Source organism: Crocuta crocuta, unplaced genomic scaffold (assembly GCF_008692635.1).
Source record: "Crocuta crocuta isolate KB4526 unplaced genomic scaffold, BGI_CrCroc_1.0 scaffold318, whole genome shotgun sequence".
Lineage (NCBI taxonomy): Eukaryota > Metazoa > Chordata > Mammalia > Carnivora > Hyaenidae > Crocuta > Crocuta crocuta.
In genome coordinates this window covers 518,729-530,534 of record NW_027531425.1, presented here as the reverse complement: position 1 = coordinate 530,534, position 11,806 = coordinate 518,729, and the positions used below count along the sequence as shown (strand labels likewise).

At 51.7% G+C, this 11,806-nt stretch overlaps 1 protein-coding gene across 1 annotated transcript; it reads right to left on the bottom strand.

Moving 5' to 3' along the window:
• Positions 1-5,771: 5,771 nt before the first annotated feature.
• On the bottom strand, positions 5,772-10,498 carry AVPR1B (arginine vasopressin receptor 1B). Its single transcript, XM_077772116.1, has 2 exons — positions 9,553-10,498; positions 5,772-6,094 (listed from the first exon to the last, which is right to left on the bottom strand). Exons 1-2 carry the CDS (start codon positions 10,496-10,498, stop codon positions 5,772-5,774), a joined length of 1,269 nt encoding a protein of 422 aa, XP_077628242.1.
• Between the last annotated feature and the right edge of the window lie 1,308 nt (positions 10,499-11,806).

The window sequence follows — 11,806 nt, the reverse complement described above, 5'->3', positions numbered from 1 at the left end:
TAATAACCACATACATACACAATATACTTTTTCTAACAGCTAATTAAGACCTGAAATTTAAAAAAATTTACTCACATTACCTAAACAAACATCTCAAAAGATGGAAGCCCGAGAAACACGCGAGCCAAATCCCAAGCCCAGATGAGTGGCGTCCAGGTCTTAGAGACAATTTGTTAACTGAGCTCCACCTGCCGGCTGTACATGACCTTTCAAGTCCATTTCCATGTTCCCGGCTTCCTCTTCCCCAAGGTAATCTGAAGAAATGGTTTTGGTTTGGGATTCTGGGGCTGTGCTATTTTGCTGGCCTACGTGCCCCTCCAACTTTTGGGTATCATTGTTGTTCCTCTCCGGCTATGATTTGAATGTTTGTAGCCCCTTAAATTCATCTGTTGAAATCCTAAACCCCCAAGGTGATGGTATCAAGTGTGGGGCCTCTGGGTGGGATTAGATGGAGGGTGTGGGATTAGATGGAGGGTGTGGGATTAGATGGAGGGAGTGGGATTAGTGCTTTTGTGAAAAAAGACCCTACAAAGCTCCTTAGCTCTTTTGTTTTGTGAGAATACAACCCATGTGAAGTCTTCAACCCAGACGCAGGCCCTCACCTACCCTGCCGGGACCCTGATTTTGGACTTCTGGCCTCCAAAGCTGCGAGAAATAAATTCTGTTGTTTAGAGGTCACCCAGTTTGTGGCATTTTGTTATGGCAGCTAGAATGGACTAAGACATCTTAGGAAACTTTTCTTAATAAGGAAAAAAAGATGTTATTGATTTAGAGAGGCAGGATGAAGAATAAACACCAGTTACACTGTCTCTGTATCTAGAAATGAAATTCTATTTCTTATTGATCTCTTTTAACAAGAAGAAAAAAGAAGTCAAGGGTGTGTTGAAGAGGTTCAGATGAGTTACCGTGCCCTGGAGAGAGGCTGGGCAGGGACGAGGCTGAGACGGCCCCCACACCAGGGGAGTGGATAAGGGAAGTAGTACAGGCAGAGTGCCTGCTTTCTGCAGGATTCTGGAAAAACCTTAGGATTGGGAGGGGCATACTTTAAAAGAAGATTTGAACATCAGGTGGGTGAGGTCAGGGCACTTAGGACCTAGTCGTGGGGACAGGCAAGAGCAGGTACCAAACATGTGACAAAAGAGAATTAACGTAGAGCGGTGAGAGCAGAGCCTGTAACTGCGTGGGCAGATTGGGGAGGAAAGGTTAAGATCAGACATCATCTGAGGTAATGTCCCAGAGATGGTGATTTCTGACTTCAGTTTAGAAAGGAAGGTAAAAAATCAATTGATGGGAAATGCTCCCAGAAATGCTCCAGGGACTGACCCAGACTGAACTGCACGGAGAAGTGTTTATGCCAGGCCCCTTGGAGCAGGGAGTTGATGGCGGGGAGGGGGTGGTACAGAGGTCTGAATGCCACTGACCATCTGATTAAGGTCTGTAATGAACTCTGCTATCTATGATTGGCTTCAAATGTATGACATTTGTAGCAGATGAATATACTGTGGAGATTAACATTAGCACCTGCCCCAAATGCTCACCCTGGGAAGGTGTTCTTGGAGAGTGCTGTTTTCAAATAGAGCTGGACGTGTGACTCCACTGAGTGACTAACCAAGAATGAACTTCGATGGTGCGATGGCTTTCAGATGCCCTGATAAGGAAAGAAGAGGGATGATTTCATGTCCTAAGGAGTTTGAGCAAGAAGCTGATGACTGAGGCCAGCTACTAATTTGGAGTGATCCTCAAATGCAATGCTAACCATGTTGCTAGAAATAAATTGTCCCTATTGTATGTAACACCTCCAGGATCTTAGAAGGTCAGCTGTGTAAATCTGTATGAGGGGCCGCCTTTCTGAGTAATCACCACTTTGAGGAGCTCAGTGTCCGGCAGAACGAAGTCACTTTCTCCCATGCTGTATGTCATCGGAACATCCTGGGAAGGACCATGCTGTCCCACTCTGGGTTCCTCCATGAGTGTGGACTGGATAAAAATCTCTCCAAATTTATCTTACAAGATACAGAGAAATTGATTTGCTGCTGGCAACGAGCAGATAGTTGATTATACTTCCATAATGAACTGGGACTATACAGTGGGCCACAGTAAAAGTGACCTGTCTTCAACGGATTCTCGGTGTCAAGGAGCAAGCCTCCAATGTCTACCATGACTCTAGCAGAACTCCCTAAGCTGTGCTATATCACTGGCCAGTGAGACCCACTAGGGTGAAGAGGTATTCTATGCCCACCATCAGTGTGGTTTTTGCTTACGGGATCCAAACACATTTCTGGGCACAGAGGGCCTCTCAAAAGCCCTTCTACTCCAAGCCCCAGCCTCTAAACTGAACACCTACAGCTCATCAGTGTTTCTGAGGTCCCACTAGCTTTCTCAAATAATCATATTTCCAGGCAGGAATTTCTACACTCAGTCCCTCACCCTGCCTTTGTTCTCTGCCCTTTTTTGCCAAATACATCTTCCATGAGTTTAGAGACAGAGAAGCATGCGTCCAGGTATCTCTGCAGAATTGGATCGAATGTAGAGCCACGACTCCAGATCTGTAAGGAAAGGTAGTAGGTATTAGAGCTGAGAGGCTGGGTGATTTTCCCAGCCTGCCCTGTGGGGCAGCACGACATCAGACTCACTGTCAGCTCCACAGTGCCACCTTGTGGCTACAGGGTGCTCCTGTTTCCCTCTTACATGGGTGAGGGTGGCTCCCCACCCTCAAACTCTCTTCCCCATCACCACCCCATTCAAGAAGAGTGAACCCGGGGCATCTGGGTGGCTGAGTAAGTTAAGCATCTGATTCTTGGTTTCGGCTCAGGTCATGGCCTCGTGGTTCATGGGTTTGCACTTACAGTACAGAGCCTGCTTGGGATTCTCTCCCTCTCTCTCTGCCTCTCCCCCCAAGAAATAAATAAATGTTAAAAAAAAAAAAAAAAGGAAAAAGAAGAGCAAATTTCAAATATTTCAGCTTGCATATCTCGTTGTCACTGCCCCTAGGAAACAAAGATGCCCAGAAATTTCCTGGTAATTTACTAAGGAGTTTTATTGGTCAATTTAAACCGCATCTCTGGGTTCCTGACCCAGGAGTGAACCACTGCAGCCTGGGCTGAGTCTAGAGCTTCTTGATAAATAAAAGACCTATTTACATATAAAACGCAGACATAGACTTCTGGAAAACTGCTGGTTTATACCAAACAGCATAAAAAAACCATTCTGAGAAATCGCCACAGTCCACCAATTCACCTCCTCCCACGATCTCCTGCCCTGCCCACCCCTACCCCTTGCTCCCACATGGTTCTAAGGGGCTGAAGTGCTGTATTTCACAGAGTCCACAGGACATACAGTTTACAAAAGTGCCCAGCCCCGAGACAGCATGGCTCCATTTCCCCTGGAATTAGCTGTCAGAAGTGAGATTGACCCCAGGGAGAGACCATCTTTCTTGCTTCCCACAGGGACCCTGGAGGTCACTCCCCAGGGGCATCTTTATCTTCTCTAACACCAGTGGAGTGTTGTATAGTTTATGGTCATACAACCCTCCTGTCCCCAACAAGGTTAGTTGTTCCTGTTTAACAAATGGGGAAACCATTGCTCAGAGAGATTAGAGGACTTGCCCCAATTCATACATCTAGAAAAGGAGTGAGAGCAGAACTCAAACCCAGGTGTTTGGAGTACAAAGCTGGTGTCCCAGTCATCATGATGAGCAACGATTTACTCAGTACTTACTTGGGCACCAGGGACAGGGACTATGGGTGAGGGGCAGGGGCACTGGCTTACACACACAGCCCAGGAGCAACTTCGGCACCTCAGGCTGCCATGAGGCCCCTAAGCCCAGCTCTGCCAGGACAGATGGACAAAGAAGAAGTGGCTGGATGTCAGGAACTGACAGAGGTAACAAAGTGTCACGAGGAGAGACCATGGGCGCTCACATCTGCCTTGAGCCTTGGCCCATCCGGGTCCATGTCCCACTCTTCTTTAGCATTGAAGGCTTGGGATGGCTTTCCTCACTCACAACACTCAGCCTGAGTTCTTGTCATTTAAGCAAGCCTAAGGAGGCTTCTCAGAGTTGAGTGACTTCTTAAAGCTCAAAGTGACACTCATTCCTTACAGCTTCCCTAGGAGTAGAGGCAGAGAATCTGTTCCCTAGAGCCGCTCTCAGGAGCTCTTAATTAGATTAGCAGCCCCTTGCATTAGTGGAGAGCTCATAGGTCTACCAACCACTTTTACATCCACAGTCCTATGTGACCTTCACAACAGAGATGCAGGATAAGCCAGAATTCTCCCCATGTTGGTCACCAGTGGTGGTAGAATCAGGATCCCGTTCTTCTGACTTTTCAGCTGATGCTCTTTCCACTATCAAAGCCATCTCTTAGATTAGAACCAGAATTAGGGTACGGAAGCCACGCCGTGATCTAAATCCCACTGGAGGTAATGAGGAGGAGCATGGCAAAGCCTCAGAGTCTCCCCATACCACTGCCTCTCCCAGCTTCAGCACCACAGAATTGAAGTCAAAAGTATACAGTGTGGCCATCAAGGGATCCATCTTCACCAGAATTGAGTCAAAGGGTGTCAATATCATTGTCATGAAAATCCAAGAATTCTTCTGGAGCCTGTTGGTTAGAAAGGCTCCACTGTAACACTATAGAGTGTAATCTTGCAAAGTCATGACACTTTAGAGCTGGAAAAGACCTTATAGATCATCTCTGTCCAAACAAGTCAGAAGATGGAGGCCCCAAGAAGGGAGAGGACTTGTCCAAGGGCATACAGGTACCTGAAGGCAGAGCTGAGTCTCAAATCCTAGGATGCTGACTTCATCGCAGCATGGATGGCTTTTAGGGAAGCTCTGAAAAGCCTTGAGGAACTCCAGAGCCATGACCCGGCCCCACTTTCTGTACAGATGTCCCCGCTCTGGGCAGTCCCAGAGGAAGGTGCAGTGCAGATCCCTTGGGGGAAGAGGGAAAGCAATCAATCCCTGCTGCTTTGGAGGCTTCATCCACTCTTAATTTTATTGTGACCATTTGCATCTGCTCCTTTCCTCTCCTTCTCATACTCCCTCCCAGTGGGTCATACCACTGAGGATCTACTTTGTCTTGTCACCCATCCTATAGGGGTGGATGGTATGGGGAGAAGAAAAACTAGCATTTGCAGAATTTTTACTAGTTACAGGTGCTGTACTTAATCCTGCATCTCCCTTCAGTAGTCAGGTGGGCATAGCAGGTAAGGCTGATCTACCTGCTCTACCCATCTCCATTCACTTTCCTTCATGGAAGAAGCCTCCTTATACAAACAAACAAACAAGTACAGGACCCAGATAGAGAAATAGGATACTTCTCACAGGTTTTCACTTCTCCCCTCTCCTGGTTGGGCTGGGTGTGCTAGTCAGGTTAGGAGGGGGACAAATAGTCAAGGTGGGAGACCAGCTTGAGTCTCTGCTCCCTGTGGACCCCCAGACAGGGCCATCGTCGGCCTGCCTGAGACCTGGCGCACCACATCCACCACATGGGTGCGTACCCAGACACTCTGCACAGGAGTAGGGAAGCAGGCGCTTTCACTCTTGCTGACTCCCAGCCTGTGAGATTGGGAGCAAATGAGGGCAGCCCACACACCAGAGGCAACTCCAACACCAGGGGTAGGGCAGCCACTCTGGCCCCCTCACCCTGCCTCAAACTGGGCTCCCCCAACTCCCGCCCTGGCCCTCCTGGCTTTTACACCCAACGTTGAGACGAGCAGAGATCCTCCACCAGCCTTGCGGGTGTGCCAGACCCCAGGGACTGTGTTCCCTAAAAGACACCAGTCTCTGTGTGGGCTTCCCTGTCCACCTGTTCGGAGTCCTTCAGTGAGCCTTCAGTCTCAGGGCCCCCGCTGAGCCTGGGGCTGAGGGGGAGGGTGGGCAGGCCGCTGGAACAGGTCAGCAGCGTGGTGTGGCGGCTGGGGAGACTGAGGCTGGACAGCTGCCGGCGTGGCTGGGGACCCCCGCAGCAGCCCAGGCGGCGCAGCAGTCGCGGCCGCAGGTGGCTGTTGAAACCCATGGAGACCCAGGGGTTGCAGCAGCTGCTGAGGTTGCCCAAAAGCATGGAGATGGTGAAAGCCACGTTGGTTGAATCTGCAGAAGGAGAAGCACAAGAAGCCTTAGAATCACAGGGCTAGATGGGACCCGAGAGAGTCCAGGCCCCCACTGAGCAGAGGATGAAATGGAGTTCCTAGAGGAGAGAAAGGACTCACTCGAGTTCTATAATTAGAAAGGAGCAGGGGCGCCTGGGTGGCTCAGTCAGTTAAGCACTGGGCTTCAGCTCAGGTCATGATCTCACAGTTCGTGGGTCAAGCCCCGCTTTGGGCTCTGTGCTGACAGCTCAGAGCCTGGAGCCTGCTTCAGGTTCTGTGTCTCCCTCTCCCTCTACCCCTCCCTCACTCACGCCCTCTTTATCTCTTTCTTAAAAATAAACATTAAAATTTTAGAAAAAGAAAGAAAGAAAGGAGTGCAGCTGAGACTTGAAGCTGGGACTCAAAAATAAATATTAAAAGTTAAAAAGAAAGAAAGGAAAGAAAGAAAGAAAGAAAGAAAGAAAGAAAGAAAGAAAGAAAGAAAGAAAGAAAGAAAGCAAGAAAGAAAGACAGACAGACAACTGGGACTTGAAGCTGGGACTCTGGCTCCAGAGTCTCACCTTACTGCATTTTGTTTGCAAGCACAAGGTATGGGTAGGAGCTAAGGTTTGCTCCAAATTGACTTTCAAGGTGTAAACATAGCCAGGGACAGGACCACCTAAGTAGGAAACAGTGTCTTTGTTCCAAAACCTAGACCTTGAATCCCCTAATGGATGGAGATCTAGAATGAGGCAACCTCTGTAAGACACGCAGGGAAAATACCTACGATTCTAAGCCAAGTTCAGGCCCCTTTGACCCCAATCTCATTCATGTTGTAGATATGGGTGCACACTGTTTTCTGGATTCTGTCTTCCTTGACCCCTCAAGGACAGTTCCACTCATTCTGTCACTCAGTCATTGAGCACATGAGCACTGACAGTGCCAGGCCATTGCCGGGGACCTGGGTGGGCCATCAGTAGAAGCTGACTGCCCTGCAGGCACCACGACATCATCTCCAACTGCAGTGGAGGGTCAGCTTCTAGGTACAGGGTACCCAAGCATCCCTTTCTGGATGAATACTTGTTCTGTATCCTCAGAGAGTATACCCAGGGAATATGCCATCGTGCTGGGAAAAAACTAATTTCTCTCTTGGACGGTCAAAATGTGAGAATGCAAACTGGCAAGATTTCTCCCAGACATAATATTCTTTCTGAAGACTACATGAAGTTCCACATGCCAAGAGGAAAGTTCCGGGATAGGCCTTGACCTTCTGCTGGATGCACCGTGTGAGGCGTATGGCAGAGTCTATAGCATCACTGAAAGCAATGTCAGAGCTTTAAGGAATCTTAGGGGCTCTGGCATAGACTGGAAGCCAGGTCTACTGACTCTAAGACAACAATCCTGTACCCTGGTGAAGTTTCACCCAACAAACTCAAAGGCAAAGCCCTTTGCCTACTCTGTAAACACTATCAAGTCTGCAGATACTCTGGTTCATGTGTACATCTCCTGTAGGTGTGCTCGTAGGTGTGGCTACTCACAGCCCAAGCAAAGGGAAGACACAGGGTCAGAACATTTGAGAGAAGACACAGATCACAGGCGTGAGAAGCTGAAGGTTCTGGATTGACCCATGAGGGCAAGGGGAGGGTACCTGTAAGTAGAGGAGGGACCAGCCTCAACAAAAATAGATTCTCCTTCATTTTTCTTACATCCTGGCCTGCTCCCCAGCTAACATAAAACCTGGATGCTGTGGAAGATGTGGGAGGTTGCTTTGGATAAGGGGGTGGTGTTCATCCTATCCATTCCATTGATAATATATTTAGTGCCTAGATTAGGCCGTGGATGGGGGGAGGGGTCCACAAGTGTCTTTGCTTGGGAAACATCTGTTTGATTTGGCCCCATCTAAGCCTGGTCCAGTGCAGCGGCTGGAGATGCACCATGAACACCAGAGTCTACAGAGGCCCCACCTCTCAGGCCTTGAGGGCAGACCCATCATGCTCAGTGCTAGGCTGCCGCTGCGTCCTGGCAGAAACTCAGCTGATAGCTGGGGGCAGCAGCAAGGCCACGGAGACTGGTAGGCTCTAACCAGACACTCGGGGACAGAAGGTCAAGAGGCTGGCATGCTGTGGAAAGGAACTGGGTGTACTGGAAAGTAAGTTTAAAGTAATGGATCTCAGCCCAACTAGAAGGGCCCCAAAGCACTTCCACTTTTCTGAGAGAGCATACTGTCTCTGTAAGGTGACATTTTGTCTCCACTCTCTTTGCTCAGAGAGGTCCTTGGTAAGTGGTAACTCACTCTACACAGGTGAGCGATGTGTACGGACGGACAGGCTCATGGTCATAGTGACACAGCAGGCAAGCAGGGGGGCCTGCACTGGCTGGGTGGCAGGGTCCACATCTTCTTGTAGGTTCCTTGGTAAAGGGGCAAATGACTATGCCCCACCCCCCACCCTCTGTCATTGGCTAAGCTGGATGGTTGAGAGTAAAGCTGTGTCACAGATAATGCTAGACCTATAAAGACCTTGATTTAGGCCCTGGCTCCATCTCTTACTAGCAGTGGCACTTTGGACCAGTGTTTCCACCTCTCTGAGTCTCAGATTACTCAGACATAGAGAGGCCACCACTAAGTACCAAGGACTGAAGCCCTCTTTCCTTGTATTCTGTGCTTAAGTAGAGCAGGGAGGTCCCTACAGTTGCTTAGAGCCAATACATTCATTGCTTACAGGGTAATTTGCAAACNCATAGAGAGGCCACCACTAAGTACCAAGGACTGAAGCCCTCTTTCCTTGTATTCTGTGCTTAAGTAGAGCAGGGAGGTCCCTGCTTATACATTCATTGCTTACAGGGTAATTTGCAAATAGCCTCAAATAGCCTATTTGCAAATAGGACAACAAATGGATGTCCAAACGAAGGGATAAAATGGGACCTTAATAGTTTGGTATTGTTTTCACAATTCTCTTGCAGGGTTGTGTTAAATTCATGAACAGCTTGGTCCTTATTTAATCTCTCCAGAAAAGCAAAGCATATTTGGCTTGAGTGTGTCCTGGGAGGAGCAAAGTGAGGTTAGAAAACAAAAGCACAAGGGAAGGGGGAACCACACTCTACGAGCTGGCAGGGGTTGGTAGCCTGGATCCACTCGTCAGCAAACTCTTGGGAAGCTTCCAGAAGAACCTGTGCATGAGGCCTCCCTAGGGCAGTTACATGCTGCACCCAGTATACATCCCAGGCTACATGACATGCACTGGAGAACACAGTCACCCCATTCACAAACACCCAGATGGGGTGACTTGCACTTGTCCCCATGCCCCACTCTTCTTAGGAGAGGGGGNCTGGGACAGCCCCCCCCGGCCCCCCCCCCCTTCATTATTGCTTCACTCATCTGTTACCTGCCTGGCCCGGAAGGCCTTATAACCCTGTCCTGGCCCCGCTTTCTCCCTTCCCTGCTCCTTTCCACTCACCCCTCCCGCACAGACACACACTTGCCTTCGTCAGGGGCATCTTTGTCCCACACAGACCACATCTGGACGCTGAAGAAGGGTGCCCAGCAGGCGATGTAGGCCAGCACGATGACGAAAGTCATCTTCACGGTTCGGATCTTAGCCCTCGAGATGGTACTGGTGCTGCTGACCCGGGATGGCAGGCCCCGTGTGGCTGCAGCGGGGACAGAAGGCGACATCCCGCCCCAAGTCCTCCAGCCCCTTCCTTCCACCTTGCGGGCCTGCGTCTTGACTTTTAGGTTCTTACAGATCTCGTGGTAGATGAGGCTGTAGCAGGCCGTGAGCACGGCCACAGGCAGGACAAAGATGGCCAGGGTGGTCCAGGTGATATAAACCCGAGGCCCCCAAGGGAAGCGGAAGTCTGCCCAGCAGTCCAGCACCCCCGTGCCCTGGATCACCTCCCGCAAAGAAAAGATGAAGACTTGAGGTAGGCTGAGGATGGCAGCCAGCAGCCAGGGAGCAGCGATGAGAGGGTACGTGGACTGGCCGGGCTGCTGGAGGCTGCGCAGGGGGTGACAGACAGCCAGGTAGCGGTCCAGCGTCATGGCCAGCAGCATGTAGGTGGAGGCGAACATGCTGAGCACCTGCAGATACTTGACGGCCCGGCAGAGGAGGTCAGGGCCCTGGAAGCGGTAGGTGATGTCCCACAGCAGCTGGGGCAGCACCTGAAACAGCGCCACCCCCAGGTCGGTCAGGGCGAGGTGCAGAACAAACAGGTGCACGCGGGTGCGCTTGCGGCCTGGCTGCCCCAGGGTCAGCAGCACAGTCAGATTGCCGCCTGTCGCCAGCGCCAGGACGGCAGCCAGGACGCCGATCTCCACCTTGGCCAGCTCCTCATCCCGGCCCATCCAGGGTGTGGTGGCATTGGGGGCGGAGAAGGTGCCCCCGGGGGTGGGAGTGGGGTTAGCAGCCCAGGGGGGCCCAGAATCCATGGCTGAGTGTGCCAGGAGTGGAGGGAGGGGACGGGTGGAGGGAGAGGGGCGGACAGAGGGACAGTGTGGAGGCTAGTGGAGAGACTTGATGGCTGAAATGGAGTGAGGAGGGAAAGGTTTCAGACGGGGAGAAAGGAGAAGAGGCTGGCTAGAAGACGGCGAAAATACAAATAGTTGAGAGGATCCGGATAGAGAGGAGGAGGAGAGAAAGTTAAAAAAGAAGAGGCTGATCGCACAATGCAGAGGGGAGACCTAGGAGAAGAGAAAGAAGAGCTCAGGGAGACAGGGTGTCAGGAAAGAAGAATGGATGAGGCTGTGCGGGGTTCTGGAAGGGAAGGAAGCCTGGGGAGCTGCTACCATTCCCGATCCACCCCAAATTCACTTTCTCCTAACTTCTGGAAGTGGAAAGCGGATGTCCGGAAGCCTGCTTGGAGGCGAGGTCCGCGCCATCAGCGTCCTGCGCTAAAGCGACCCCGCCAAGCCCGCGCCTCCCGGGGAGCGGCGAGCAGAGGCAGCGGGGGCGCAGCGCCTGGAGCCCAGCGGGTTTTATGCGCTGGAAGCAGGAGCCCTGCGGCCCCGGGCGCGCCGGTTGGTTCCAGCAGAGGAGGGCGGAGTGAGGTTNGGGTGCGGGGTGGGGGAGGGATGGGGGAACAGAGGGGTCAGCAGACCAGGGGCAGGGAGCGAGAGAAGCAGAAGACGCAAGCGAGCGCTCACCCGCTGGCCAGACAACCTCCTCTGCACTCTCACTCCGGAACCGTCTCCCAAGACAGGTGCGCACGCGGAGGGTGGGGGGTAGTGACCGCCCCCACCACCACGCGGGGACCCTAAGGCGGGCAGCGCTATTGGGCATGCCCCCTGCTTCGAGGTCCCTGCTAGGTCGCGAAGGGTCCAGAATCTGCAGGGGTGGCCAGGTGGGCGAGGTGGCGCCCCCAAATGGAGCCCTCTGCCCTTGGGAGCGACCACTGACCGCAGCTACTGGTGGAAGATCTAGAGCCGCAGGAAGGAAGAAAAACCGAGGACGGGCGTGGAGAGGGAGCGGTGGTGGAGATCCGACCTGGGAGCCCCTGGGCGCTGGGTGGGAGCGCATTCCGGCCCGAGAAGTCTTAACCCGACGCCTCCGCGCAGTGTTTCATCTGCAAAATCGCAAACGCAGTTAACCGCCTTGGAGGGTAGAAAACTGGTCCAGAGAAGTGACAGGAGCTGCTCTGAAGGTCACAGAAGCAGCATACAGGAGAGGCAGGACTCGACCCGCGCAGTGTGCCCTTCCCAGAGCAGACCTGACTAACGCCCCGTATGTGAGAAGCACCG